Source organism: Salvelinus sp. IW2-2015, linkage group LG1 (assembly GCF_002910315.2).
Source record: "Salvelinus sp. IW2-2015 linkage group LG1, ASM291031v2, whole genome shotgun sequence".
Lineage (NCBI taxonomy): Eukaryota > Metazoa > Chordata > Actinopteri > Salmoniformes > Salmonidae > Salvelinus > Salvelinus sp. IW2-2015.
The window spans coordinates 18,037,456-18,064,343 of NC_036838.1; the positions used below are offsets into that span (position 1 = coordinate 18,037,456).

Genomic DNA, 26,888 nt, shown 5'->3' on the forward strand with positions numbered 1-26,888 from the left:
TGAGAAACAATCTGTGTAAATTGTTGTTGAATTATTAGCTTGTGAAACCAGTGTATATTGAACAATGCAAGAGACTTTCAGACATCGAGATTTAAAAAAAGTAGCATTTCTTCCAACCAAAACCAGACGAGAATCTCTTGACAAAACTGTAGAAAATATCTTCAACCAGAGAGGTCAGCTTGGAGTTCCTTGTTTCTACGGACCTCATCGGCATGGATTTCCTATGATAGAACAAAATGAAAGTTAGAAAAAAAATTGCAATACGATACCACAGTATAAGTTCATTTAGATATTCCCACTGTTCCCTGTATGTTGTAGCCTATTACACATACATTGACTTTGCTTTGTGTTATGATTAGCGGAGACAGTTTCTCTCTGCTTGTCATGTTATTCGATTGAGAGATAGCCTAGATATATGAGCACAGATAGATAGAACCATAACCTCGTAGAATTGTTCTTAAGAAGGACAAGACATGGTCCAAGACCTTCCTCTATTCTTCATGTTTCAACCTCAACTGCCATCCAACAAGAGTGAARAAATCTGATTGTATCTGCACTTAGCAATGCTAAATTGTTGGCTTGCCAATGATGTTACAGAATGGAATCTAGTCACAGCCTGGCATTCAGGCTAATAAATTCATGCTATTGCATTTCATCCTGTTGTCACACAGGCTAGGTCATCCTCACTCTTCCAGTAGGTATTCACAATGCATATGTCTACGGCCTTGGTCCTCCTTGTTTTAACCATTACAGTAGCCCCCTAAAACCAAAGAGCACCTCCAACCCTGCCTTTGATACTCTACTCGCTACTCGGTACCCACATAACGCTCCACGTCTTTCATTTCTCTAGACTAGGCCATAGCTTCGAATGACAGTCAGTGGGCGATTTACCTTCTCACGGAGCCGCTGCTTTAGCGCATTCAGGTGGGCCTCGCGGTTCTCTTTGTTGACCTCCATCTTGTAGTTGAGTTTCTCCTCTGCCATCTTGCTGAAGTTGTTGTTCTCCTCCAGGGCCTTGAGGAGCACCTCTCGCTCATGCTCCCGCTTCTCAGCCAGCTGCTTCAGGAGCAGGGCTTCCTGAGACTGCAGAGAGAGAAGAGTGAGCGAGATGGTAAAGAGGGAGAAACAGAGAGAGGGGAGTGTGGAAGAGGGATAGATGATGAGAAAGATTGGGGAGAGTGAGAGGAAGCATGATTAGAATTGAGAGGTGAAAAAGATATTGCAGAGACCCATTCTCTGTCATGCTCTCTGTTTACCTTCCTCCTCTCCTCCGCAGCCTCTAGCCTCTTCTGGAGCTCCTCCAGGGAGAGGTCCTTCTTGGGGGGAGAGATCAGGGGCTGGGGCCTGTCAGGAGAGAGGTCAGCAGGGGCCTTCAGGATGACCTCGAAGGCCTGGCCGGATGCCCGCTTGTTTAGGGACTTCACCTCCATGTCTGTGGAGGACAACAGGTATTAGGGTAGTAAGGCTGTGCAGACAGACAGACAGACAGACAGACAGACAGACAGACAGACAGAGAGGGGTAGATTGGACTGACAGAGAGGGGTAGGATGGATAGACAGACAGAAAGTGTGGCGGAAGAATCAGAATTAGTTAGGTAACATAGATAATTAAGATGTCTTATCTGCATAATATGCTTATATGATTGAACGGTTGATTTTTTGTTATTAGAATGTAACCCTTCGGACTCTGGTGTTGGCAGTTGCACTTCCTCCCTCAGCTGGGGCTCAGTCACCTGGGGCCCAGAGAGGGGAGAAGTCAGACTTGTCTATCACATGTCTCTGGTGCTATGCAGAATACCAGAAAGAGAAGAGGACAGGAGGGAACATTGTCTTCATATGCGAATGTGTCTTTACCTATTTTAAACCATGTGAAGGAATGGCGTGATTGATGGGGAACCAATTACTTGTCTCCACAATGTCTGTGCCCAGTCACTCCCTCCTTTGGCCTTGGGGGAGATAAGGTCTGAGACAAGATGTGTGAGGTAGTGTCTGGAACCATTGTATGTCATCTCTGATGTTGCACCTATCCTGGGATAGTGTATGACCTAGAGGCTCACTCCCCTCAGTGAGCTTGTCCAGGCGTATGGTCAAGAAGGGGTTTTACTTGAGATGGAGTTGACAATTGATTTATGCCATAGAATGAGTTGGTGTTTCAGTGTTATGAAGTACCAGGGACGAGATCAGAGCCTCGTCTTAGGGGCCAAACTCTGAACAATAGGAACAGTCTTCATAGCAAATGCTATCTGGCTGCGGGATACTCCTTTCTCATATATCAACTTTCACCTGGTGACCCATTCCATGCATCTGTTGTTTGTTATGTAGACTGAGAGGGCGTATCTTTGCTATAAAATATATTTGTATTCTTCGTATGTCAGAGCTACTCGACACAACGCTTGGGAGTGTTGAGCTGACCAGCCTCATTATTATAGAAGCAATTACTCCATGCTTTCCTTTTGACCTTGTCTCTCCTCATTATTGATTAGAATTTCTACAACAAAAGACAGACAAACAGAAAGATTGATAGACAGACAGAAAGGGGGATGTTGGACAGACAGAGAGAGAGAGACAGAGAGAGAGACAAAGAGCAAAGATGGGTGGATGGACAAACCATAGAATTACATTCTGAGTATAATTATATGATCTCTATGGGACACAGGCAAACGCATAGAGCTCTTCATCACTAACCTCCATATTGGTAGAGGCTGTTGGGATGTGGTTGTGAGTGGAAGCAGGAGCAGATCAGAGACAGCATGGACATCTCTTTGATCTTGTCCGAGTAGGCTGGAAAAGAGGGAGAGGAGAAGACAGAGTGAGAAAAGATATCCACAGTTATCCTTGAATCCACTTTTAAATTGGCATCTGGCATTTATTGTGAATGATGCAGTCATTTTGTATTCGCTAAACAGAGCTGATATCATTATCTGATTAGATAATGTATGCACGAAAGGTCTAATGCGAAAAGGTTGAATTCAGGTTGTATTGTATATTGCTCATAACAAATGACTGTATGACAGGATGTATGGCATGAATATTTTGGGAGGTTTAATCCCGTCGCCAGTAACATTGGGAGAATGATCAATTATTCATATGTAGACTTTTATCTCTGGTTTTCACTTCACCCACTCACTAGGACTGTGCAGTGTGTGTGTATGTGGTGGGTTACATGTCCATACTGTAGCTTATCCACGGGGACTGTACAGTGTGTGTGGCAGATAAGTGTGTGTCCGAGAGTGTGTTTGTGTTTGTGTATGTGTTAGGGTTCATGACCGGATTAAGCGCAGGGGCTTACCGGGGGTGAAGCCCCTGGGCCCAGGCCCATGGGGGGCCCAAGAGGCAGGAAAAAAATAAAAAAATACACTTTTTTTTATATACAGTATATATTAATATAAATACATTTATATTATTCTTCAATGTAGAAAATAGTAAAAAGTTTGGACACACCTACTCATTCAAGGGTTTTTCTTTATTTTGACTATTTTCTACATTGAAGAATAATAGTGAAGACATCAAAACTATGAAATAACACATATGGAATCATGTAGTAACCAAAAAAGTTTCAAACAAATGTGTTGTGACAAGGTAGGGGTGGTATACAGAAGACAGCCCTAATTGGTAAAAGACCAAGTCCATATTATAGCAAGAACAGTTCAGATAAACAAAGAGAAACGACAGTCCATCATTACTTTAAGACAGAAAATTCTTTCTTCAAGTGCAGTTGCAAAAACCATCAAGCACTTTGATGAATCTGGCTCTCATGAGGAACGTCAAAGGAAAGGAAGACCCAGAGTTACCTCTGCTGCAGAGGATAAGTTCTAGAGTTAAATCCTATCCTACCGATCCTCGACTTTGGCGATGTCATTTACAAAATAGCTTCCAATACTCCAATACAGAAAACTGGATGCAGTCTATCACAGTGCCATCCGTTTTGTCACCAAAGCCCCTTATACCACTGCGACCTGTATGCTCTAGTCGGCTGGCCCTCGCTACATATTCGTCGCCAGACCCACTGGCTCCAGGTCATCTATAAGTCTATGCTAGGTAAAGCTCYGCCTTATCTCAGCTCACTGGTCTCGATAACAACACGTGGTCACTGGTCATCCCCAAAGCCAACACCTCCTTTGGCCGCCTTTCCTTCCAGTTCTCTGCTGCTAATGACTGGAACGATTTGCAAAAATCGCTGAAGCTGGAGACTTATATTTCCCTCATTAACTTTAAACATCAGCTATCTGAGCAGCTAACCGATCGCTGCAGCTGTACATAGCCCACCCACCTACCTCATCCCCATATTGTTTTTTATCTACATTTCTGCTCTTTTGCACACCAGTATTTCTACTTGCATATCACCATCTGCTCATCTATCACTCCAGTGTTAATTTGCTAAATTGTAGTTACCTCGCTACTATGGCCTATTTATTGCCTTACCTCCTCACGCCATTTGCACACACTGTATATAGACTTTCTTTTTTTCTATTGTGTTATTGACTGTACGCTTGTTTATTCCATGTGTAACTCTGTGTTGTTGTTTGTGTCGCACTGCTTTGCTTTATCTTGGCCAGGTCGCAGTTTTAAATGAGAACTTGTTCTCAAATAGCTTACCTGGTTAAATAAAGGTGAAATAAAAATTTAAAAAAATAATTAAATGAACCTCAGATTTCAGCCCAAATAAATGCTTCACAGATTTCAAGTAACAGACTCATCTCAACATCAACTGTTCAGAGGACACTGCTGTGAATCAGGCCTTCATGGTCGAATTGAGGCAAGAAACCACTACTAAAGGACACCAAAAAGAAGAAGAGACTTGCTTGGGCCAAGAACCACGAGCAATGGACATTAGACTGGTGGTAATCTGTCCTTTAGTCTGATGAGTCCAAATTTGAGATTTCTGGTTCCAAACGCCATGTCTTTGTGAGACGCAGAGTAGGTGAACGGGTGATCTCCGCATGTGTGGTTACCACCGTGAAGCATGGAGGAACATCAGTGCCTGACCTCACTATTGCTCTTGAGGTTGAATGGAAGCAAATCCAGCAATTCTCCAACATCTAGTCATAGCAGCAAAGGGGTGACCAACTCCATATTAATGCCCATGATTTTGGAATGAGATGTTTGACGAGCAGGTGTCCACATACTTTTGGTCATGTAGTGTAGCAGTAGCGGAGATTCAGCACCATGGATTGTGCCGCGGTTCATCAAATTCCGGCAAATCTAACTAGTCAAGCCCGTGCACTCACTTGTGTTATTGTAACATCATGGAACAATGTTGCAAATGTCTATTTCCAAGAGCGCATTTGTGGACACAAGGTATCAGCCGTTTTGTTAACAGTGATTAGCTGCAGTTTGTATTATACGCCTGTGCCAGTGTCACGATGCTAGTTTGGAGATCTGTGAATGTGAGATGGAGATTTCCTTCAGTAAACTGCGTCGATTTGTCGCGTGTAGCCTACACATGATAGTCAGCAATGCAATTTATAGAAGTCATGCAAGTAAGTGATGTTTTGTATTGGAGACTTTAAGTTGAGTAGGCTAAATATAGTAGGGTTAGCGTTGTGATGACTGGTCTAATRTATGAATGAAGCCAGAGAGTTGATATGTCCGGCTCATGCAGCAATTCCCACGTCCATATTTTTATTTTTGCATTAGTGTGGCATAAACATTTTATATTATTGGTCCACAGGATCCRTCATTATTATTCTCAGGAAACAGGAAGGAGCATGGCTGATTTCAAGGTTTTACTGCTAACCTACAAAGCATTACATGGGCTTGCTCCTACCTATCTTTCCGATTTGGTCCTGCTGTACATACCTACACGTACGCTACGGTCACAAGATGCCAGGCCTCCTAATTTCCCTTAATTCTAAGCAAACAAGCTTGGAGGCAGGGTTTCTCCTAGTAGACTCGCATGTTTATGAATTGGTCGCTACCCAGTGAGAGCGCAGACTCGGTCTCAAACTTTGAAGTTTTTACGAAGACTCATCTCTCATAGTAGGTATAGATTGAGTGTTAGTCTGGCCCAGAAGTGTGAAGGTGAACGGAGAAGAGCTCTGGAGCAACGAACCCGCCTTGCTGTCCATGCCTGGCCGGTTCTCTCCTCTCACATGGATTCTCTGCCTCTAACCCTATTACAGGGCTGAGTCACTGGCTTATTGGTGCTCTTCCATGCCGTCCCTAGAGGGGTGCGTCACTTGAGTGGGTTGAGTCAATGACGTGGTCTCCTGTCTGGCTTGGCCCCCCCTTGGGTTGTGCCGTGGCGGAGATCTTTGTGGGCTATACTCGCCTTGTCTCAGGATGGTAAGTTGGTGGTTGAAGATATCCTTCTAGTGGTGTGGGGTCTGTGCTTTGGCAAAGTAGGTGGGGTTATATCCTGCCTGTTTGGCCCTGTCCGGGGGTATCATCAGATGGGCCACAGTGTCTCCTGACCCCTCCTGTCTCAGCCTCCAGTATTATGCTGCAGTAGTTTATGTGTCGGGGGGCTAGGGTCAGTCTGTTATATCTGGGATTTCTCCTGTCTTATCCGGTGTCCTGTGTGAATTTAAGTATGCTTCTCTAATTCTCTCTTTCTTTCTTTCTCTCTCTCGGAGGACCTGAGCCCTAGGACCATGCCTCAGGACTACCTGGCATGAAGACTCCTTGCTGTCCCCAGTCCACCTGGCCGTGCTGCTGCTCCAGTTTCAACTGTTCTGCCTGCGGCTATGGAACCCTGACCTGTTCCACCGGACATCTACCTGTCCCAGACCTCTGTTTCCAACGTCTTAGAGACAGCAGGAGCGTAGAGATACTCTCAATGATCGGCTATGAAAAGCCAACTGACATTTACTCTTGAGGTGCTGACTTGTTGCACCCTCGACACTACTCTGATTATTATTATTTGACCATGCTGGTCATTTATGAACATTTGAACATCTTGCCATTTCTGTTATAATCTCCACCCGGCACAGCCAGAAGAGGACTGGCCACCCCTCATAGCCTGGTTCCTCTCTAGGTTTCTTCCTAGGTTTTGGCCTTTCAAGGGAGTTTTTCTTAGCCACCGTGCTTTTACACCTGCATTGCTTGCTGTTTGGGGTTTTAGGCTGGGTTTCTGTACAGCACTTTGAGATATCAGCTGATGTAAGAAGGGCTATATAAATAAATTTGATTTGGTCGGAAAGTCTCGGAATACCGGTCACCGGTATTGAACCCTAGCTGACGGTGAGTGACAATGGAACTGGTTAATACTGAAAAAAAGATTTTTCAACTAAGCCAACAATGAACATAGTGGAAGTTGTGCCTGTTCCCGTTTTAGCTAACTGCCTTTTGTTTTTATGCCAAATCATGTTTGGGCAGCAATGAAGGAGTTGTCTGAGGCAGAAACATGCACACAGGCTAGAAGTTGGATGACACTAAAGTTACAATTGCAGGCGGCAAACTTCCTTCCTATTGACTCCTCACTGTGCTCTGGCTCATGTAATATTTACGTAGCGTCAGTGATAATGATTCGACACGTCACAGAGCACTTTCAGGTTCGGTTGGATTGTGCACTGTGAACCAAGACTTGTGAGGAGACGGCTCACGAAAACTTTTTGCGGCAGGGCCAGCACGCAACACACATGCCAGTAGCAAGGATGGCCTCAACACGACTGAACTTGGCTGAGTTCATCATAGTTCATTCCTCTCTGTAGCAGCAACTTTCAGTGTCACAAGATCTTTGTCAACAGGGGTTTGAACTCCTTCCTARAAACGACGCTCTGTATCTGTGTAAAATAAAGAGAGATCTTCACTGACGTGTAACGAGGGTCCGTGTGCTGAAACGCCTATGTCGATATTCTATTWAAAAAAATCTGCCGTTTCCAGCTACAATAGTCATTTACAACAGTAACAATGTCCACACTGCATTTCTGATCAATTTGATGTTATTTTAATGGACAAAAAATKTGCTTTTCTTTCAAAAACAAGGACATTTCTAAGTGAACCCAAACTTTTGAACAGTAGTGTATATACTTGATTTAGTTCTGTAGTGATTTTTATGAAATTTTATGAAACAGTTAAGGCTCCATGGATTGATGTGGAATTTAAAAACTGTATGGTTGAAAGAGATACGGGGGGGGGAGTGTCACAAAAAGATGAAGAAACTGTATTATGAAGCCAGTATCTTTAAGGCTCCATGGATTGATGTGGAATTTAAAAACTGTATGGTTGAAAGAGATACGGGGGGCGTGTCACAAAAAGAAGAAGAAACTGTATTATGAAGTCAGTATCGATGATATAAAGAATGATGGGRAAAAAACTTTGGAGTACTTTAAATGAAATGATGGACCGAAAGACAAATTCAACTCCATCTTTCATCGAATCAGATGGCTTATTCATCACAAAACCATTTGATGTTGCTAATTATTTTAATGATTACTTAATCAGCAAAGTGGGCAAACTTAGGCAGGAAATAAAATCAAATCAAATGCGTCACATGCACCGAATACAACAGTGTAACGGTTCTCCTCCTCCTCTTCATCCGAAGAGGAGGAGCATGGATTGAACCAAGACGCAGCGTTGTATTTAGACATGATATTTATTCAAACAGACGAAAACGAACTTCACTGGAAAACTAACAAAATAACAAAACGAATGTAGACAAACCTGGACTACGAACTTACATGTAACACGAAGAACGCACGAACAGGAAAAATGACTACATAAAACGACGAACGAACGAAATGAACAAACAAACCGAAACAGTCCCGTATGGTGCAACATAGACAGACACTAACACAGGAGACAACCACCCACGACAAACAATATGAAAACACCTACCTAAATATGATTCTCAATCAGAGGAGATGAAAACCACCTGCCTCTAATTGAGAACCATATCAGGTACCCAAAACCAACATAGAAACAGAAAACATAGACTGCCCACCCAAACTCACGTCCTGACCAGCTAACACATACAAAAACTAACAGAAAACATGTCAGGAACGTGACAAACAGATGTAGACCTTACAGTGAAATGCTTACTTCAAGCCCTTAACCAACAATGCAGTTGTAAGAAAATACCAAAAAAAGTAAGAAATAAAAGTAACAAATATTTAAAGAGCAGCAGTAAAATAACAATAGYGAGGCTATATATACAGGGGGTTCCGCTTAGTCAATGTGTGGGGGTACCGGTTAGTCAAAGCGATTGAGGTAATATGTACATGTAGGTAGAGTTATTAAAGTGACTATGCATAGATAATAACAGAGAGTAGCAGCAGCGTAGAAGAGGGAGGGAGCAATGCAAATAGTCTGGGTAGCCATTTGATTAGATGTTCAGGAGTCTTATGGCTTGGGGATAAAAGCTGTTTAGAAGATTCTTGGACCTAGACTTGGCGCTCCGGTACCGCTTGCCATGCGGTAGCAGAGAGAACAGTCTATGACTAGGGTGGCTGGAGTCTTTGACCATTTTTAGGGCCTTCCTCTGACACAGCCTGGTATAGAGGTCCTGGATGGCAGGAAGCTTGGCCCTGGTGATGTACTGGGTTGTACGCACCGGGGCCTCTGTAGTGCCTTGTGGTCGGAGCCCGAGCAGATGCCATACCAGGCAGTGATGCAACCCGTCAGGATGCTCTCGATGGTGCAGCTGTAAAACATTTTGAGGATCTGAGGACCCATGCCAAATCTCTTCAGTCTCCTGAGGGGGAATTGGTTTTGTCATGCCCTCTTCACGACTGTCTTGGTGTGCTTGGACCATGTTAGTTTGTTGGTGATGTGGACGACAAGGAACTTGAAGCTCTCAACCTGCTCCACTTCAGCCCTGTCGATTAGAATTGGGGCGTGCTCAGTCCTCCTTTTCCTGTAGTCCACAATCATCTCCTTTGTCTTGATCACGTTAAGGGAGCGGTTGTTGTCCTTGCACCACATGGTCAGGTCTCTGACCTCCTGTTACGCGGGGCGGTGCAGGTGAACCCAAATGCAGACTCAGACGAGGAGACAAGGATAGCTAACCAATGTATTTATTGAAAAGCGGGAGAGGAGATGGGACTGCACGTCCAGGGGAATCTCGGGCAGGTAGTATGGAATCCGGACTAAGGCTGAGGCTGGGGGCAAGAMGATTAGGAACYGGGTAAGCAGGTCTGGAGCGGGATCCAATGAAGTAGTGTGTTAGGATTTGGGTACACTGATCCAAGATCTGTGACTACTGGAAATATCTACCCACCGCATGTTCATAAATTCTCCCAGACACCCAAGTTAATTTAATAGATACCGGTGTAATCAGACACTCGCAAACACCGGCACTGTTTCCCTGGCGACACAGTTTGTGGGTCAGACTGAGTGCAGACCCAACCCTCCCCTTCTCTCCACCCACTGCAGCAGGGCTACTCAATTGAGCAGCTCAGGGATGGAAGGTTAGTTCATTTGTGTGTGTGTGTGTGTGTGTGTTTGCATATGAGTGAGCACTATGTAAAATAATGGCCTGTGGGACGATTTTAGACAAAAGATTATACATTTAGATGTTGGCATGATGTCAAAGCGCCAACCAACTTAGTCAAGCACCACAATGAAGGGATTGTGTCCTAGCGTGCACGCTCTATGTGTAGTGAAATTAATGGCCTACAGTGTTTGTGTGTGTCTGTGGGTGTCAGTGAGTGTGCGTGCATGTGTTGCATGGAGTGAGAGAGACAGAGAGAGGGTGGGAGGGTAGCTTGTGTGTGTCTGTGTGAGTCGACTGCTCCTAAAAACAGATACAATCACTGTGTGTTGCCATGGTGATATCGCTTCTCTGCTTGGCAGAGAATAGGTCTTCTATCAGCTAGAGCCAGGGAGCCATGTCTGAAACAGCAGTCATAACCAGAATAACCAGAACACCCTAAGGCTATGTTCTACAGTGGAAAGAAAAAGTATGTGAACCCTTTGCAATTACCTGGATTTCTGCATAAATTAGTCAGAAATTTTGATCTGATCTTCATCTTAATCACAACAATAGATGAACACAGTGTGCTTAAACTAATAACACACAAAATATTGTATTTTTCTTGTCTAAATTGAATATATCACTTAAACATTCCCAGTGTAGGTTGGAAAAAGTATGTGAACCCCAAGGCTAATGCCTTTTTCCAAAAGCTAATTGGAGTCAGGGGTCAGCTAACCTGGAGTCCAGTCAATGAGACATGTTAGGTTCTTATTTTACAGAGTAAATAACTCACAGACACTAGAGAAGYTTAACCAAGTTGAATTCTTCCCAAAGGGTCGTAACAGCTGCAATTCAGACAAAGAAAAGGGCTTCCCCCGTGGTGGTAAGTCTCCTCCTTATATCTAAACATTGCATCCTTCTTGCTAAGCAGGGAACTAAGTGATATGAGCCTTCAACGGTTTCTCCCCTTATCAGTACTGTCACATGTCTTTAATATTGTAACGACCCGGTATTGTGTTCTGTGTTTGTGGGTGTGTTATGGTTCTCATGGCTACTAGCAGGGGTTAAATATGTCAGGACAGATGGAAAGGTTGGGGGGGTATGATGGGTAATCCCACGGGATTTGGAAATGCATAAATAGGGATTACTGTATCATCTTTCTTTCTTTTCTGTTCGGGGCCTTGATCTGTTCCTATGAGAGTGACCCTTAACTCGACAGGGTAACATTGTGTATGTTCGGCATTTAGGGGCGTGGGCTGTGGCCGGAACAATAGCCCAGTTTAGGAATAAACCTGTGTTCTGACCTGCACACCTAGAGTCCGTCTCTTTTCCCTTTATGACCGCAGCCCGGTCATACATTGGTGTCAGAAGTGCTTTCGAACTACGGATAGAGACAGGCGGTTAGCTGTTCAGTATAGGCCGGGTTGGCTTTAGCGTGACTCGCATCTACGGTCATGATGCTTGGGGCGAGGCGGAAAATTAAGGAAGAGTCGGACAAAGTGTCCGTTGTGGGCTCGGGGGTACCCGGTCGGGAGGGTCAGGCGGCGACTGCCGTAGGAAAGCTGGAGAGCCACCTGGCGGGAGTTAAATTGTCAGTCAGCAGATGGCAGAACTGGCGGGTTTTCCTTCACACCGCTCGAGAGCAGACGTCACGGCGACGGCGACGTCACCGGGGTGCGGAAATGGCTGGGCCTGCTTATGTAAACAGAGATGGCAGCGACCTATTGCCATTAGCCCCGGTAGCGGCTAAACTACCAAAGTTCAATGGACAAGGTAAATGTTTTTTTTTCACTCAATTTGAGTTGTTGGCTAGAGCTGGGAGGTGGTCGACGAGACGAAAGCGTTACAGCTTGCCCTGAGCCTGGCAGAGGAGGCGTCGGAATGCCTGCTAACGCTAGCCCCGGACGAGAGGGGCGACTACGGTGCGCTAGTGGAGGCATTGGGGGGCCGTTTCGGCAGCGACGCAAGCACCAACATGCTGCGGATTGAACTGTGTAACAAAAAGAGACTTCAGGGGGATCATTAAAGGCGTTGGCAAGTGGTATTCTGAGCCTGACCAGGCGGGCTTATGCAACTATGCCGATTGGGGTGCAAGACGAGCTGGCACGGGACAGTTTTATTAGAGCGCTCTCTTCCACCGAACTGGGTAAGCATGTTCAGATGGCGGACCCACCATCTCTGCGGGCTGCAGTGGAGATAGCCAGAAGAGGGAGCTGATCTGGGGTGAGGGATTGAGAGTGGAAGTCGCCAGTCAACCGAGGTGAGAGCAGCGGTGGCTGGGGTGCCAGGGGTCACAAAACCAGAGTGGGTTGACGAGTTCGGCGGGCTAGTCAAGACTGCTTCGCTTGTCATGGAGAGGGCTCCAGGCAACGTCGCAGTGTCAGCTCAACTCCTATTGTCTGCTGGGGTTGTGGCCAACCTGGCCACATTCAGCGGGAGTGTGGCAATTCCCCGTCACCAGGGAAACGACAACGGGTTCTCGCGCAGGGGGCAGCGCGGGCCTACCCCCCCCCGAACCCACTGTAAGCAAAGGAGGTACCAGCAGCGCAGACAAGAGGGTGGGGACCTGCTCCCCCAGGGTGTAGCTGCCGCCGTGTTTCCTAGTCCGGTAGTTGTGGTGGGACGTACCACCTTTGGGGACTTCTGCAATGTCATCGTCAAGGTAAAGGGGGTGGAATGTTTGGCCCTGGTCGACACGGGCTCTACAGTAACCCTGGTGAGACCAGACATACTACCTGTTGGGGTCGGGTGGAGCCGACCCTTGTCCGCTACGGACTGTCACGGGGAGCTAGCCCCCATGTTAGGGAAGTGTCAGCTATCTGTGACGTGGGGGGGAGAACTGTGGGGTGTCCGGTGTGGGTAGCAGCGGTGCAGGACCCTGTATACTGGGAATGGACTTTTTGAAACACGGTGGGGCTCAGTTGGACTTAGCGTCGGGCACTTTGAGGCTGTCGGGGGGCCCACAGTGGGAATGCGCCTTCGGAGGGCCAGCAGGGGCAGGGCTGTCCCTCCTCTTCCTCCAAGCTTGCAGAAACTCCACCGGTCATCCCGGCTGCTCCCTTGGTCGTTGTGCCATCCCAGCAGCTGTCTCCGGCGGCGACGGCCTTCACCCCCATCATGGTGCAAGCACAGGCAGCCCAGTAGCCCAAAACACACTGGCTCCTTCACCCCATCAGCCCGACGGGGGGAAGAGAAGCTAACGACGCCGTCGAGGCTGTGTGGCTGAAGAATGTCAGGGTCTGGATGAGGGACAACAGAGACAGTTAAAGCAGCTGCTGTTGGACTTTTAAAGATAGCTTCGCTTGGGGGAAGATGAGGTAGGACAAACGCACTAGTTCAGCACGAAATAGACACTGGGGACGCCCGCACCCATTAAAATTCGGCCCCGTCGTATTCCCCTTGCCAGGAGGGAAGCAGCAGACACAGCTATTGTTGACATGTTGCGGGCTGATTTCATTGAGCCATCAGATAGCCCATGGTCCGCGCCGGTCGTCATGGTGCCTAAGAAAGGGGGTAAACTTAGGTTTGTGTTGACTACAAGGGGCCTAAATTCTTGTCACCACTAAAGACTCTTATCCCCTACCGAGGATTGATGAGTCGCTAGACCACGTGAGAGGTCCCGTCGTGTTCTCCTCCCTTGATCTGCGCAGTGGCTACTGGCAGGTGCCCTCTCGCCAGGGGCACGTGAAAAAACGGCCTTCTCCACAGATAGGGGCCATTGGCAGTTCAAGGTGCTGTGCTTCGGGCTCTGTAATGCTCCTGCCACCTTTGAGAGGCTCATGGACAGAGTGCTGGCGGGGGTTCCGAGAGACGAGTGTGTTGTGTACCTAGACGACATATTGGTGCACGGCACATCGTTTGAGGGGGCACTGGGGCAATTAGGCGAGTGTTGGAGAGGATCTCGGGGGCAGGGCTAAAATTACATCCGGGAAAGTGCCATTTCATGCAAAGGGAGGTGGCGTTCCTGGGGCATCAGCTGGGTGGTGAGGGCATCAGCACGATGCCAGACAAAGTAGAGGCTGTGAGGGGGTGGCCAGTTCCAGGGGGAAAAAAGAGGTTAAGAGCTTCCTGGGGCTGGCATCTTACTATCGTAGGTTTGTGAAGGGGTTTGCGGGGGTAGCGGCTCCTTTGAACCACCTTCTCAAGGAGGATACTGTTTTTCAGTGGACCGAGAGCACCAGCGGGCGTTTGAGGCCCTCAAACGTGCCCTGATGGAGGCCCCTGTCCTGGCCTCACCAGACCCGAACCGTCCGTTCATCCTGGACACCGACGCAAGCATGAGGGTTTGGGGGCTGTGCTGGCTCAGCGTGGGCCTGATGGGGAAACACGTAGTAGCTTATTACAGCAGAACTTTTGATAAGGCTGAAAACGCTACTGCGTGACAAGGAGAGAGCTTTTGGCTGTCGTGGCAGCAGTACGCCATTTCAAGTACTACCTGGGGGGCCTGCCGTTTGTGGTCCGGACGGATCACTCCGCCCTGCAGTGGCTTCTCTCCTTCAAGGAGCCAGAGGGTCAGATTGCCCGCTGGCTGGAGGAGCTGCAACCCTACGACTTCCAGGTGGAGCACAGAGCCGGCCTTGCGCACAGCAATGCAGACGCCTTGTCCCGCTGCCCGTGTGCTGAGGATGGCTGTGGGTACTGCGCCAAACGGGTGGAGCGAGAGAGAGAACTGTGCAGGGAGGAGGGAGTCACCGCCACGGTGAGTCAGCTGAGTGTGACAGAGTGCCGGGAGCTTGAGGCTGTGGACGTTGGGGAGTGGAGGCGTCGCCAGGAGGAGGACGCCAGAGCTGCGTCCTGTGCTGCGGTGGGTGGAAGAGAGAAGACGACCGCCGTGGGGGGAAGTAGCCCCTCTATCACCAGTCACCAAAGGACTGTGGGCTAATCACAGTCTCTAGAGTGGCTGAGGGAGTGCCCAGAGGGGGTGGAAAACGCCGCGACTGGAGAAATTACGTGGCAGGTAGTGGTGCCCAAAAGGCTGCAGGGGAGCGTGTTACAGCAGCTTCAATGGGGGAGTAGGCGCAGGGCATTTTGGGTTCTCCAAAACGTTAAAGGGTGCATAAAGGTTTCTATTGGGCCAGGCAACAGGAGGATGTTGAGGACTTTTGTAGGCAGTGCGACGAGTGTGCTGCTAAAAAAGGACCTCCAGGTCAGTCACACGCCTCCTACAACAATTCCCAGTAGGGGAGCCCATGGAGAGACTGGGGGTAGACATAGTAGGGCCGTTTCCAACCACAGACAGCGGTAACAGGTGGATTCTAACCGCTATGGACTCTTCACCAAGTGGCCGGAGGCTTACGCTCTCCCAGACCAGGATGCGGTGACAGTAGCTGATGCGTTGGTGGGGGGAATAATCAGTCGTTTTGGGGTGCCACAGTCTATTCACAGCGACCAGTGGAGAAACTTCGAGTCACGGGTGTTCTCAGAGTTGTGTAGACGGTTAGGCGCGGAGAAGACGCGCACTACTCCGCTTCACCCCCAGAGTGATGGGCTGGTGGAAAAGATTTAACAGAACATTAGCACAGCAGCTGGCCATCGTTACCTCAAAACACCAAAGAGATTGGGACACCCACTTACCGTTTATTCTTATGGCGTGTAGGTCGGCTGTTCAAGAATCGACTGCGTGCTCCCCAGCACTACTAATGTTAGGTCGTGAGTTGCGCACCCAGCCGAACTGACGTTTGGCCACCCTCCTGATAATGACGACGGGGTTTTGCCTGGCCCGAACTATGTGTGTCGTCTGCAGAACCGGTTAGAAGCGGCTCACACCTTCGCAAGAGAGCAACTCGAGAACGCAGGGGTGCGCCAAAAGCGCCACTACGACTCGCGCGCTAGGGGGAGGCACTTTGGAGCGGGAGAATGTGTGTGGCTTCACAACCCACGCGCAAGAAGGGGCGGTGCCAAAGCTGGACAGTGCATGGGTGGGGCCGTGTCTGGTGATAGAGAGGTGGGGGAGGTGACGTACCGGGTGGAGGTCCCCCCCAGGAGCAGGAAGGTGGTGGTCCACCGGGATCGATTGGCACCTCCAGAGGGAGGAAAACGGTAGGGAATGGAGAGTGAGGGCTCTGATGTGAGCCCACGGGAACAGTCTAACGAGGAGACTCTAGCGCAACCTGAGCCTGGGGAGGGGCTGCTTCTTCGGAGGCGCTGGAAATGACATTGGGGCAGAGGAGTGTTCTGGGGGTTCACCGCTGAGAGTCACGGGGAGGCCCAAGAGACTGATGCGACCTCCGGTCTTTTAAGGATTTTGTTGTGTAACCCCTAGGGGCTAGGGTTTAGAAAGGGGGGGCTATGTAACGACCCGGTATTGTGTTCTGTGTTTGTGGGTGTGTTATGGTTCTCATGGCTACTAGCAGGGGTTAAATATGTCAGGACAGATGGAAAGGTTGGGGGGGTATGATGGGTAATCCCGCGGGATTTGGAATGCATAAATAGGGATTACTGTATCATCTTTCTTTCTTTTCTGTTCGGGGCCTTGATCTGTTCCTATGAGAGTGACCCTTAACTCGACAGGGTAACATTGTGTATGTTCGGCATTTAGCGGCGTGGGCTGTGGCCGGACACATAGCCCAGTTTAGGAATAAACCTGTGTTCTGACCTGCACACCTAGAGTCCGTCTCTTTTCCCTTTATGACCCAGCCGGTCATTACAATATCTCAATGTTCCAAGTTTCCCCCGAATGCAACAGACAAGATTGGAGATCTTGGTTAGAGCTGCCTTGCCCTATAAAAAAACACACACAAATTTGAGTTTACTATTCACAAGAAGCATTGCCTGATGTGAACCATGCCTCGTAACGAAAAAGATCTCAGAAGACCTAAGATTAAGAAATATTGACTTGCTTTAAGCTGGAAAGGGTTACAAAAGTATCTCTAAAAGTCTTGATGTTCATCAGTCCACACAGTAAGACAAATTGTCTATAAATGGAGAAAGTTCAGCACTGTTGCTACTCTCCCTAGGAGTGGCCGTCCTGCAAAGATGACTGCAAGTGCACAGTGCAGAATGCTCAATGAGGTTAAGAAGAATCCTAGAGTGTCAGCTAAAGACTTACATAAATCTCTAGAACATGCTAACATCTCTGTTGACGAGTCCACGATATGTTAAACACTAAACAAGAATGGTGTTCATGGGAGGACACCACGGAAGAAGCCACTGTTGTTCAAAAAAAACATTGCTGCACGTCTGAAGTTTGCTAAAGAGCACCTGGATGCTCCACAGCGCTTCTGGCAAAATATTCTGTGGACAGATTCAACTAAAGTTGAGTTGTTTGGAAGGAACACACAATACTATGTGTGATTTAAAAAATGCACAGCACACCAACATCAACATCTCTTCCCAACTGTAAAGTATGGTGGAGGGAGCATCATGGTTTGGGGCTGCTTTGCTGCCTCAGGGTTTGGACAGCTTGCTATCATTGACGGAAACATGAATTCCCAAGTTTATCAAGACATTTTGCAGGAGATTGTAAGGCTATCTGTCTGCCAATTGAAGCTCAGCAGAAGTTGGGGGATGCAACAGGACAACGACCCAAAAAACAAAAGTAAATCAACAACAGAATGGTTTCAACAGAAGAAAATGCGCCTTCTGGTGTGGCCCTGTCAGAGTCCTGACCTCAACCTGATTTAAAATGCTGTGGCATGACCTCGAGAGAGGTTCACACCAGACATCCTAAGAATATTGTTGAACTGAAACAGTTTTGTAAAGATTAATCAAATCAAAGTGTATTTGTCACGAATACAACAGGTGTAGACCTTAGAGTGAAATGCTTACTTACAGGCTCTAACCAACAGTGCAAAAAAAGGTATTAGGTGAGCAATAGGTAAGTAAAGAAATAAAAACAACAGTARAAAGACAGTGAAAAATAACAGTAGYGAKGCTATAACAGTAGTGAGGCTTTWTAAAGGCACCGGTTAGTCGGGCTGATTGAGGTAGTATGTACATGTAGATATGTTTATAGTGACTGCATATATGATAAACAGAGAGTAGCAGTAGCATAAAAGAGGGGTTGGCGGGTGGTGGGTGGCGGGAAACAATGCAGATAGCCCGGTTAGCCAATGTGCGGGGGCACTGGTTGGTCGGGCCAATTTAGGTAGTATGTACATGAATGTATAGGTAAAGTRACTATGCATATATGATAAACAGAGAGTAGCAGCAGCGTAAAAGAGGGGTTTGGGGGGGCACACAATGCAAATAGTCCGGGTAGCCATTTGATTACCTGTTCAGGAGTCTTATGGCTTGGGGGTAAAAACTGTTGAGAAGCCTTTTTGTCCTAGACTTGGCACTCCGGTACCGCTTGAAATGCGGTAGTATAGAGAACAGTCTATGACTGGGGTGGCTGGGGTCTTTGACAATTTTTAGGGCCTTCCTCTGACACCGCCTGGTGTAGAGGTCCTGACATTTAATCCGAGTAAAAATTACCTGGTCTTTAGGTCAGTTAGGATCACCACTTTATTTTAAGAATGTGAAATGTCAGAATAATAGTAGAGAGAGATGATTTATTTCAGCTTTTATTTCTTTCATCACATTCCCAGTGTGTCAGAAGTTTACATACACTCAATTAGTATTTGGTAGTATTGCCTTTAAATTGGTTAACTTGGGTCAAATGTTTGGGGGTAGCCTTTACAAAGCTTCCCACAATAAGTGGGGGAATTTTGTCCCATTCGTCTTGACAGACCTGGTATAACTGAGTCAGGTTTGTAGGCCTCCTTGCTCGCACACGCCTTTTCAGTTCTGCCAACACATTTTCTATAGGATTGAGTCAGGGCTTTGTGATGGCCACTCCAATACCTTGACTTTGTTGTCCTTAAACCATTTATGCCACAACTTTTGAAGTAGCTTGGGTCATTGTCCATTTTGGAAGACCCATTTGCGAAACAAGCTTTAAACTCCTGACTGATGTTTGAGATGTTGCTTCAATAATACAGTATCCACATAATTCTCCCTCATGATGCCATCTATTTTGTGAAGTGCACCAGTCCTCCTGCAGCAAAGCACCCCCACAACATGATGCTGCCACCCCGTGCTTCACGGTTGGGATGGTGTTCTTCGGCTTGCAATCCTTCCCTTTTTCCCAAACATAACCATGGTCAATTATGGCCAAACAGTTCTGTTTTTTGTTTCACATCAGACAGAGGACATTTCTCTACAAAAGTAAAATCTTTGTCCTCATGTGCAGTTGCAAACCGTAGTCTGGCTTTTTATGGCGGTTTTGGAGCAGTGGCTTCTCTCCTTGCTGAGACCGCCTTCAGGTTAGTTTATATAGGACTAGTTTACTGTGGATATAGATACTTTTGTACCTGTTCCTCCAGCATTTCACAAGGTCCTTTGCTGTTGTTCTGGGATTGATGCACTTTTCACACCAAAGTACGTTCATCTCTAGGAGACAGAAACTTCTAAAGCCAGTGACAAATTTTTGGAATATTTTCCAAGCTGTTTAAAGTCACAGTCAAGTTAATGTATGTAAACTTCTGACCCACTGGAATTGTGAACAGTTAATTATAAGTGAAATAATCTGTCTGTAAACAATTGTTTGGAAAAAAATTACTTGTGTCATGCACAAGTTATAATTCCTATCCGACTTCCCAAAACTGCAGTTTGTTAACAAGAAATTTTTGGATGGTTTAAAAAACTAGTTTTAATGACTCCAACCTGAGTGTATGTAAACTTCTGACTTCAATTGTATATATACAAGGCGGTTCCGGTTAGTCAATGTGTGGGGGCAACGGTATTAATCAAGGTAATTAAGGTAATATGTACATGTAGTAGAATAATATAAGTACCTATGCATAGATAATAACAGAGAGTAGCAGCAGCGTAGAAGAGGAAGGGGGGCAATGCAAATAGTCTGGGTAGCCATTTGATTAGATGTTCTGGAGTCTTATGACTTGGGGTAAAAGCTGTTTAGAAGSCTCTTGGACCTAKACTTGAAGCTCCGGCACCTCTTGCCGTGTGGTAGCAGAGAGAACAGTCTATGACTAGTGTGGCTGGAGTCTTTYTAGGGCCTTTGACAATGGCTGTTATAGAGGTCCTGGATGGCAGGAAGCTTGGCCCCGGTGATGTACTGGGCTGTACGCACCACCCTCTGTAGTGCCTTGCGTTCGGAGCCCGAGCAGTTGCCATACCAGGCAGTGATGCTACCAGTCAGGATGCTCTCGATGGTGCAGCTGTAGAACCTTTTGAGGATCTGAGGACCCATGCCAAATCTCTTCAGTCTCCTGAGGGGGAATTGGTTTTGCCCTCTTCACGACTGTCTTGGTGTGCTTGGACCATGTTAGTTTGTTGGTGATGTGGACGACAAGGAACTTGAAGCTCGCAACCTGCTCCACTACAGCCCTGTCGATGAGAATTGGGGCGTGCTCAGTCCTCCTTTTCCTGTAGTCCAGAATCATCTCCTTTGTCTTGATCACATTGAGGGAGAGGTTGTTGTCCTTGCACCACACGGTCAGGTCTCTGACCTCCTGTTACGCGGGSCAGTGCAGGTGAACCCAAATGCAGACTCAGACGAGGACACAAGAATAGGTAACCAATGTATTTATTGAAAGGCGGAAGAGGAGATGGGGTGCAGTCCAGGGGAATCTCGGGCGGGTGGTATGGAATCCGGACTTAGGCTGAGGCTGGGGTTAAGGAGATTAGGAACCGGGTAAGCAGGTCTGGAGCGGAATCCAATTAAGCAGTAGAGCGGGGATCCAGGGCAGAGAAGCAGGACTGAGGAGACGAGGTTCTGGAGACAGGTACCAGAGTTAGAGCAGACGGGACTGTAGTAGAGAGAAAAAGCAGCGTGAGGCTTGTGAAAACAGGCACAACAGGATAACTAAATCTTTGCAGGAACAAACAGCTAGAAATGCAGACTGACTGAGTAGAGGCTGCGATCTGGTAGCGTGGAAGTGGCAGGACTGAGTATTTGTAGAGTTCTTGATTATGGAACAGGTTGCAGCTGGTGGGAATCTGCTCTGCTTACAACACACCTGTCTCCACTCACACAATCACATATACACACAGGGAGAGAAGGAGAGAAAGAGAGCACTGGGGGGGTGGTGGCAGGTTAGGGTGGTCCAGGATGAGAAGTGGAGGGCGTGGCAGGAGCAGATGTAACACCTCCTCCCTATAGGCTGTCCCCTCGTTGTTGGTGAACCTCCTCCCTATAGGCTGTCTCGTCGTTGTTGGTGATCAGGCCTGGCACTGTTGTGTCATCTGCAAACKTAATAATGGTGTTGGAGTCGTGCCTGGCCGTGCAGTCATGAGTGAACAGGGAGTACAGGAGCGGACTGAGTACGCACCCCTGAGGGGCCCCCATGTTGAGGATCAGTGTGGCGGATGTGTTGTTACCTACCATTACCGCCTTGGGGTGCCCTGTATGGAGTCAAGGATCCAGTTGCAGAAGGAGGTGTTTAGTCCCAGGGTCCTTAGCTTAGTGATGAGCTTTGAGGGCACTGTRTTGAACGCTGAGTTGTAGTCAATGATTAGCATTCTCACATAGGTGTTCCTTTTTTCCAGGTGTGAAAGGGCAGTGTGGAGTGCAATAGAGATTGCATCATCTGTGGATCTGTTAGTGCGGTATGCAAATTGGAGTGGGTCTAGGGTTTCAGGGATAATGGTGTTGATGTGAGCCATGACCAGCCTTTCAAAGCACTTCATGGCTACAGACATGAGTGCTACGGGTCAGTAGTCATTTAGGCAGGTTACCTTAGTGTTCTTGGGCACAGGGACTATGGTGGTCTGCTTGAAACATGTTGGTATTACAGACTCAGACAGGGAGAGGTTAAAAATGTCAGTGAAGACACTTCCTAGTTGGTCAGCGAGTGCTCGGAGTACTCKTCCTGGTAATCAGTCCTGTTGTTTAAAGGTCTTACTCACATCAGCTGAGGAGAGCGTGATCACACAGTCGTSCGGAACAGCTGATGCTCTCATGCATGTTTCAGTATTACTTGCCTCGAAGCGAGCATAGAAGTTATTTAGCTTGTCTGGTAGGCTCATGTCACTAGGCAGCTCTCGGCTGTGCTTCCCTTTGTAGTCTGTAATAGTTTGCAAGCCCTGCCACATCCGACGAGCGTCGTAGCCGGTGTAGTAGGATTCGATCTTAGTCCTGTATTGATGCTTTGCCTGTTTGATGGTTCGTCAGAGGGCATAGCGGTATTTCTTATAAGCTTCCGGATTAGAGTCCCGTTCCTTGAAATTGGCAGCTCTACCCTTTAGCTCAGTGCGGATGTTGCCTATAATCCATGGCTTCTGGTTGGGGTATGTATGTACAGTCACTGTGGGGACGACTTCATCGATGCACTTATTGATGAAGCCAATGACTGATGTGGTAAACTCCTCAATGCCATCGGAAGAATCCCGGAACATATTCCAGTCTGTGCTAGCAAAACAATCCTGTAGTTTAGCATCTGCTTCATCTGCTTCATCTGACCACTTTTTTATTGACCGAGTCACTGGTGCTTCCTGCTTTAATTTTTGCTTGTAAGTAGGATAGAATTATGGTCAGATTTGCCAAATGGAGGGCGAGGGAGAGCTTTTTATGCGTCTCTGTGTGTGGAGTAAAGGTGGTCCAGAGTTTTTTCTCTCTGGTTGCACATTTAACATGCTGATAGAAATTTGGGTAGACGGATTTAAGCTTCCCTGCATTAAAGTCCCCGGCCACTAGGAGCGCCGCCTCTGGGTAAGCGGTTTCCTGTCTGCTTATGGTGTAATACAGCTCATTGAGTGCGGTCTTAGTGCCAGCATCAGTCTGTGGTGGTATGTAGACAGCTACGAAAAATACAGATGAAACCTCTCTAGGTAGATAGTGTGGTCTACAGCTTATCATGAGTTCCTCTACCTCAGGCTTGCAAAACCTTGAGACTTCCTTAGATATCGTGCACCAGCTGTTGCTTACAAATATACATAGACCTTCAYGCCTTGTCTTACCAGAAGCTGCTGTTCTATCCTGCCGATAGAGTGTATAACCCGCCAGCTGTATGTTATTCATGTCGTCATTCAGCCACGACTCGGTGAAACAYAAGATATTACATGATACTATGCCAACAAATGCCAACAATGACCAGTGAGCCATTGTACTCATGCATAAAAACAAATAAGGAAAGAAAAGCATTGTAGGTTTGAAATTTGTAAGGAAAAATTATTGTTATCGATCAATAATGACAAACCTCCTGGCAATGACAACTTAGATGGAAAGCTACTAAGGATGGTAGCTGATTCTACAGCCACTCCTATCTGCATATCGTTAACCTGAGCCTAGAGGAATGTCTTTCTCCTCAGGCCTGGAGGGAAGCCAAAGTCATTCCGCTACCCAAGAGTGGTAACGCTGTCACGTTCCTGACCTGTTTTCCTTGTTTTTGTATTTGTTTAGTATGGTCAGGGCGTGAGCTGGGGTGGGCATTCTATGTTATGTGTTTCTATGTTTAGGTTCACTGTCTATTAGCCTGATATGGTTCTCAATCAGGGACAGGTGTTTTACGTTTCCTCTGATTGAGAACCATATTAAGGTAGGTTGTTCACACTGTTTGTTTGTGGGTGATTGTTCCTGTGTCTGTGTATGTCGCACCACACGGGACTGTTTCGTTTTCGTTCATGTATGTGTTCGTTCCTGTTAGTGCGTTATGTTCTCTAGTTCAGGTTTGTTCACATCGTTTATTGTATTGTAGTTATCAAGTGTTCTTCGTGTTCGTCTTGTTTAAAATAAATCTATCATGTATTCATCACCCGCTGCATGTTGGTCCGATCCTTGCTCCTCCTCGTCTGAGGAGGAGAACGACTTAGACGAACGTTACAAACGCGGCCTTTACTGGTTCTAACAGTAGAGCTTTTAGCTTGCTGCCAGCTCTTAGCRAACCGTTGGAAAAAAATGTGTTTGACCAAATACAATGCTATTTCTCTGTAAACAAATTAACAATAGATGTTCAACATTCTTGTRGAGAAGGGCGCTCAACATGTACTGCACTGACACAAATGACTGATGCTTGGTTGAAAGAAGAGTGTGTGAGCTGTAATGTTAGATTTCAGTGCAGCCTTTGATATTATTGACCATAGCATGTTGTTGAGAACTTATGTGTTATGGCTTTTGAACCTTTGCCATATTGTGGATTCAGAGCTATCTATCTAATAGAACTGAGAGGATTTTCTTTAATGGAAGCTTCTCTAATGTCAAACATGTTAAGTGTGGTGTACCGCACTTAAAAAKACATTTACCATGGGGTTAGATAAAAGATCACTGATGTGAACGCCATATAGGGGGGGGGGGGTTTAAGATTGGATTAGCTCATCCCTACTGAAGATCAGCTCTTCAAAGAGATCTACAGTTCACTTCCACGAACGAAAGAATTGACTGACAGGATCATCTCATGTATGCTACTGATTCTTTACACATTATTTTGACACTGCAGTAACTGTAGAGTTGGTTGCAGCGCTTCGCTTTTGATATGACACAACAGGCTGATAATCTACAGCGCCATAACATGTTGAATACTTATCCCATGCTGCATATATATACTCCGACAGTGATACCTACGCTAAGAACAGTTAGTCTTTGATTGAAACGTGGTGAAATGAGTATTGATGTTCATCACAAACTACCTGCCTTTTTAGCTGGTTGCGTGGCTGATGATGCTGACAGATACTATGATGATCTCTGAACTGTTCTAGAATCAAAGAAGCAGGCCTAAAGGGTGGAGCTGTTATACTGTGCTGTATCAGGTTTTATTGATTCATATTGTGATACATTCTATATAATATAGTGTATCAAATACTGTAATGTATCATAGGTTTGTCAGAGGTTTAAACCCTTGGTGATTAATATAGAATAAACTGTATGGGACCTATAGCTTCCCGCATTGCAATCCCAATGTGCCCAAGCCCTTTTATATTGCTTCAGATCTGCATCATCAAGCGGCCATTTTATCAGCAGTCACACCTTGGTTGTGCCACAAAATGCACCCTATTCTCTATATCGTGCACTTCTTGCGACTAGAGCCCTATGGGCCCTGGTCAAAGATAGGTCATTATATAGGGAATAATGTGCCATTTAAGATCGCAGCTTTTGGCACGACTGAGGAAAATCCCTGAGATCTCCAATCAGCAATGGAAATGATCTGATCCCATGAAATAATCCAGTTCTTTAGGAACATGATACACAGCATGGTTGGTCATTTTAGACGGACATAAAAAATGCAACCCTCAGTTTGTACATATGACCTTTATAAGCATTCAAATGAAACAAATGCGATTCCTAGATCCTCTTCCATTCATAAATGGACAAATTCGATGTGGCCAGACATTAGGTCAAATAAATGATTCTCTCAGAGATCTATTTACATGTAAAATAAACCACCTATATGAGCAATACATCTCAGTTCATACCAAAATACTCCCAACCCAGCAACGCATCTTCAATAACATCTAGATATTCTGTCTAAAATCATACAACAGAAGGATTTAATCTGATAAATACATGTCCACCCCCATTTTATAACAGATAGTTGGTAACAAAATGTTGGATGTCTTACCTGATACGGTGCTGGCCATGGTTGCTGGAGGTGGAGGCGAGAGTAGGATGCTGCCGGATGGAGGAGAGGCAAGGATGTGAGAGAGGAGGAGGAGAGAGATGGCTCTGTGTGTATATCTGTCTCCAAGTGGTGCAATGCACAAGCCTCTCTGCGGTGTTGCGTGGACAATGACCAGCCGGCTCGACTCGATAGGGGCTGCTGCAACCTGCCAGAGACAAGGAGAGGGGGAGGGGTGGAGGGGAGAGAGAGGCCTATGCACACACACACTCACATCTCTCTCTTTCACATACACATACACACAGGCAGGCACGCATACTACAGTACCTCTCGCTAAAGCACTAAATAGGTAGCTTTAATATGTTTTATTCTTAAAATGTAACATTATATAGAACATCTTAGGATCTGATGTGCATCCTCAAAAGAGGATATGCGAGGGAGGGATGGAACACACCCACACTTCCCTGCTAGACGAATGTGGTTGTCCCCAGGGGTTGGAACCGGTTCAGGTAACAGAACCAAAAATCTAAAAAAGTTTTGTTCCATTATGTAATACAGTGAAGTTATTATGCTAGTAATAGCCTAAACACGTCATAATGCTCAGCGCTGCAAACCAAGCCTCCTCCATGAGCACCCCTTTCTCTGGCTCTCTCACCACCTGTGAAATTATAATCGCTTCTCACACCAGCACTTATCTGTCCATCAAACATGTAAACAACTAGCTTACCTGTGCAATAGCAGGCTGCTCTATCCATATCAATTGGTGGAGCTAATTTATTAGCTAAATGTAAAATCCATGTTGATTTCACAAGATAAAAATGTATGAAAGGAACTATATGAACCGTTACTATTTTGGGGGTTGAGTAAATAAATAGGAGTTTGGATAATAACGATTTTGGTTCCAACCCCTGGTTGTCTCTGCCTTCAATTGTTCAATTTCTACATCTACAGTTCCCTGCCACCTTTAATGTAACACCTGTGTTATTTAATTGTTGATTTCATTTTCTGTCCAGCCTTCCAATTTATTTTCCATCTAAAAGCGAC

General features: G+C 46.4%; 1 protein-coding gene across 1 annotated transcript; it reads right to left on the bottom strand.

Moving 5' to 3' along the window:
* LOC111961978 (stathmin-3) lies at positions 1-26,046 on the bottom strand. Its single transcript, XM_023984702.2, has 5 exons — positions 25,848-26,046; positions 2,685-2,780; positions 1,257-1,432; positions 892-1,083; positions 1-221 (listed from the first exon to the last, which is right to left on the bottom strand). Exons 1-5 carry the CDS (start codon positions 25,864-25,866, stop codon positions 162-164), a joined length of 543 nt encoding a protein of 180 aa, XP_023840470.1. The 5' UTR covers positions 25,867-26,046; the 3' UTR covers positions 1-161.
* Positions 26,047-26,888: the final 842 nt, after the last annotated feature.

Bases quoted from the DNA above. Each gene is read 5' to 3' on its own strand.
- LOC111961978 (XM_023984702.2), bottom strand. The intron at 1,084-1,256 runs GTAAACAGAGAG...CTCTCTCTGCAG, and splicing joins CTGCGGAGGAGAGGAGGAAG to TCTCAGGAAGCCCTGCTCCT. The intron at 222-891 runs GTAAATCGCCCA...GTTCTATCATAG, and splicing joins AGCAGCGGCTCCGTGAGAAG to GAAATCCATGCCGATGAGGT.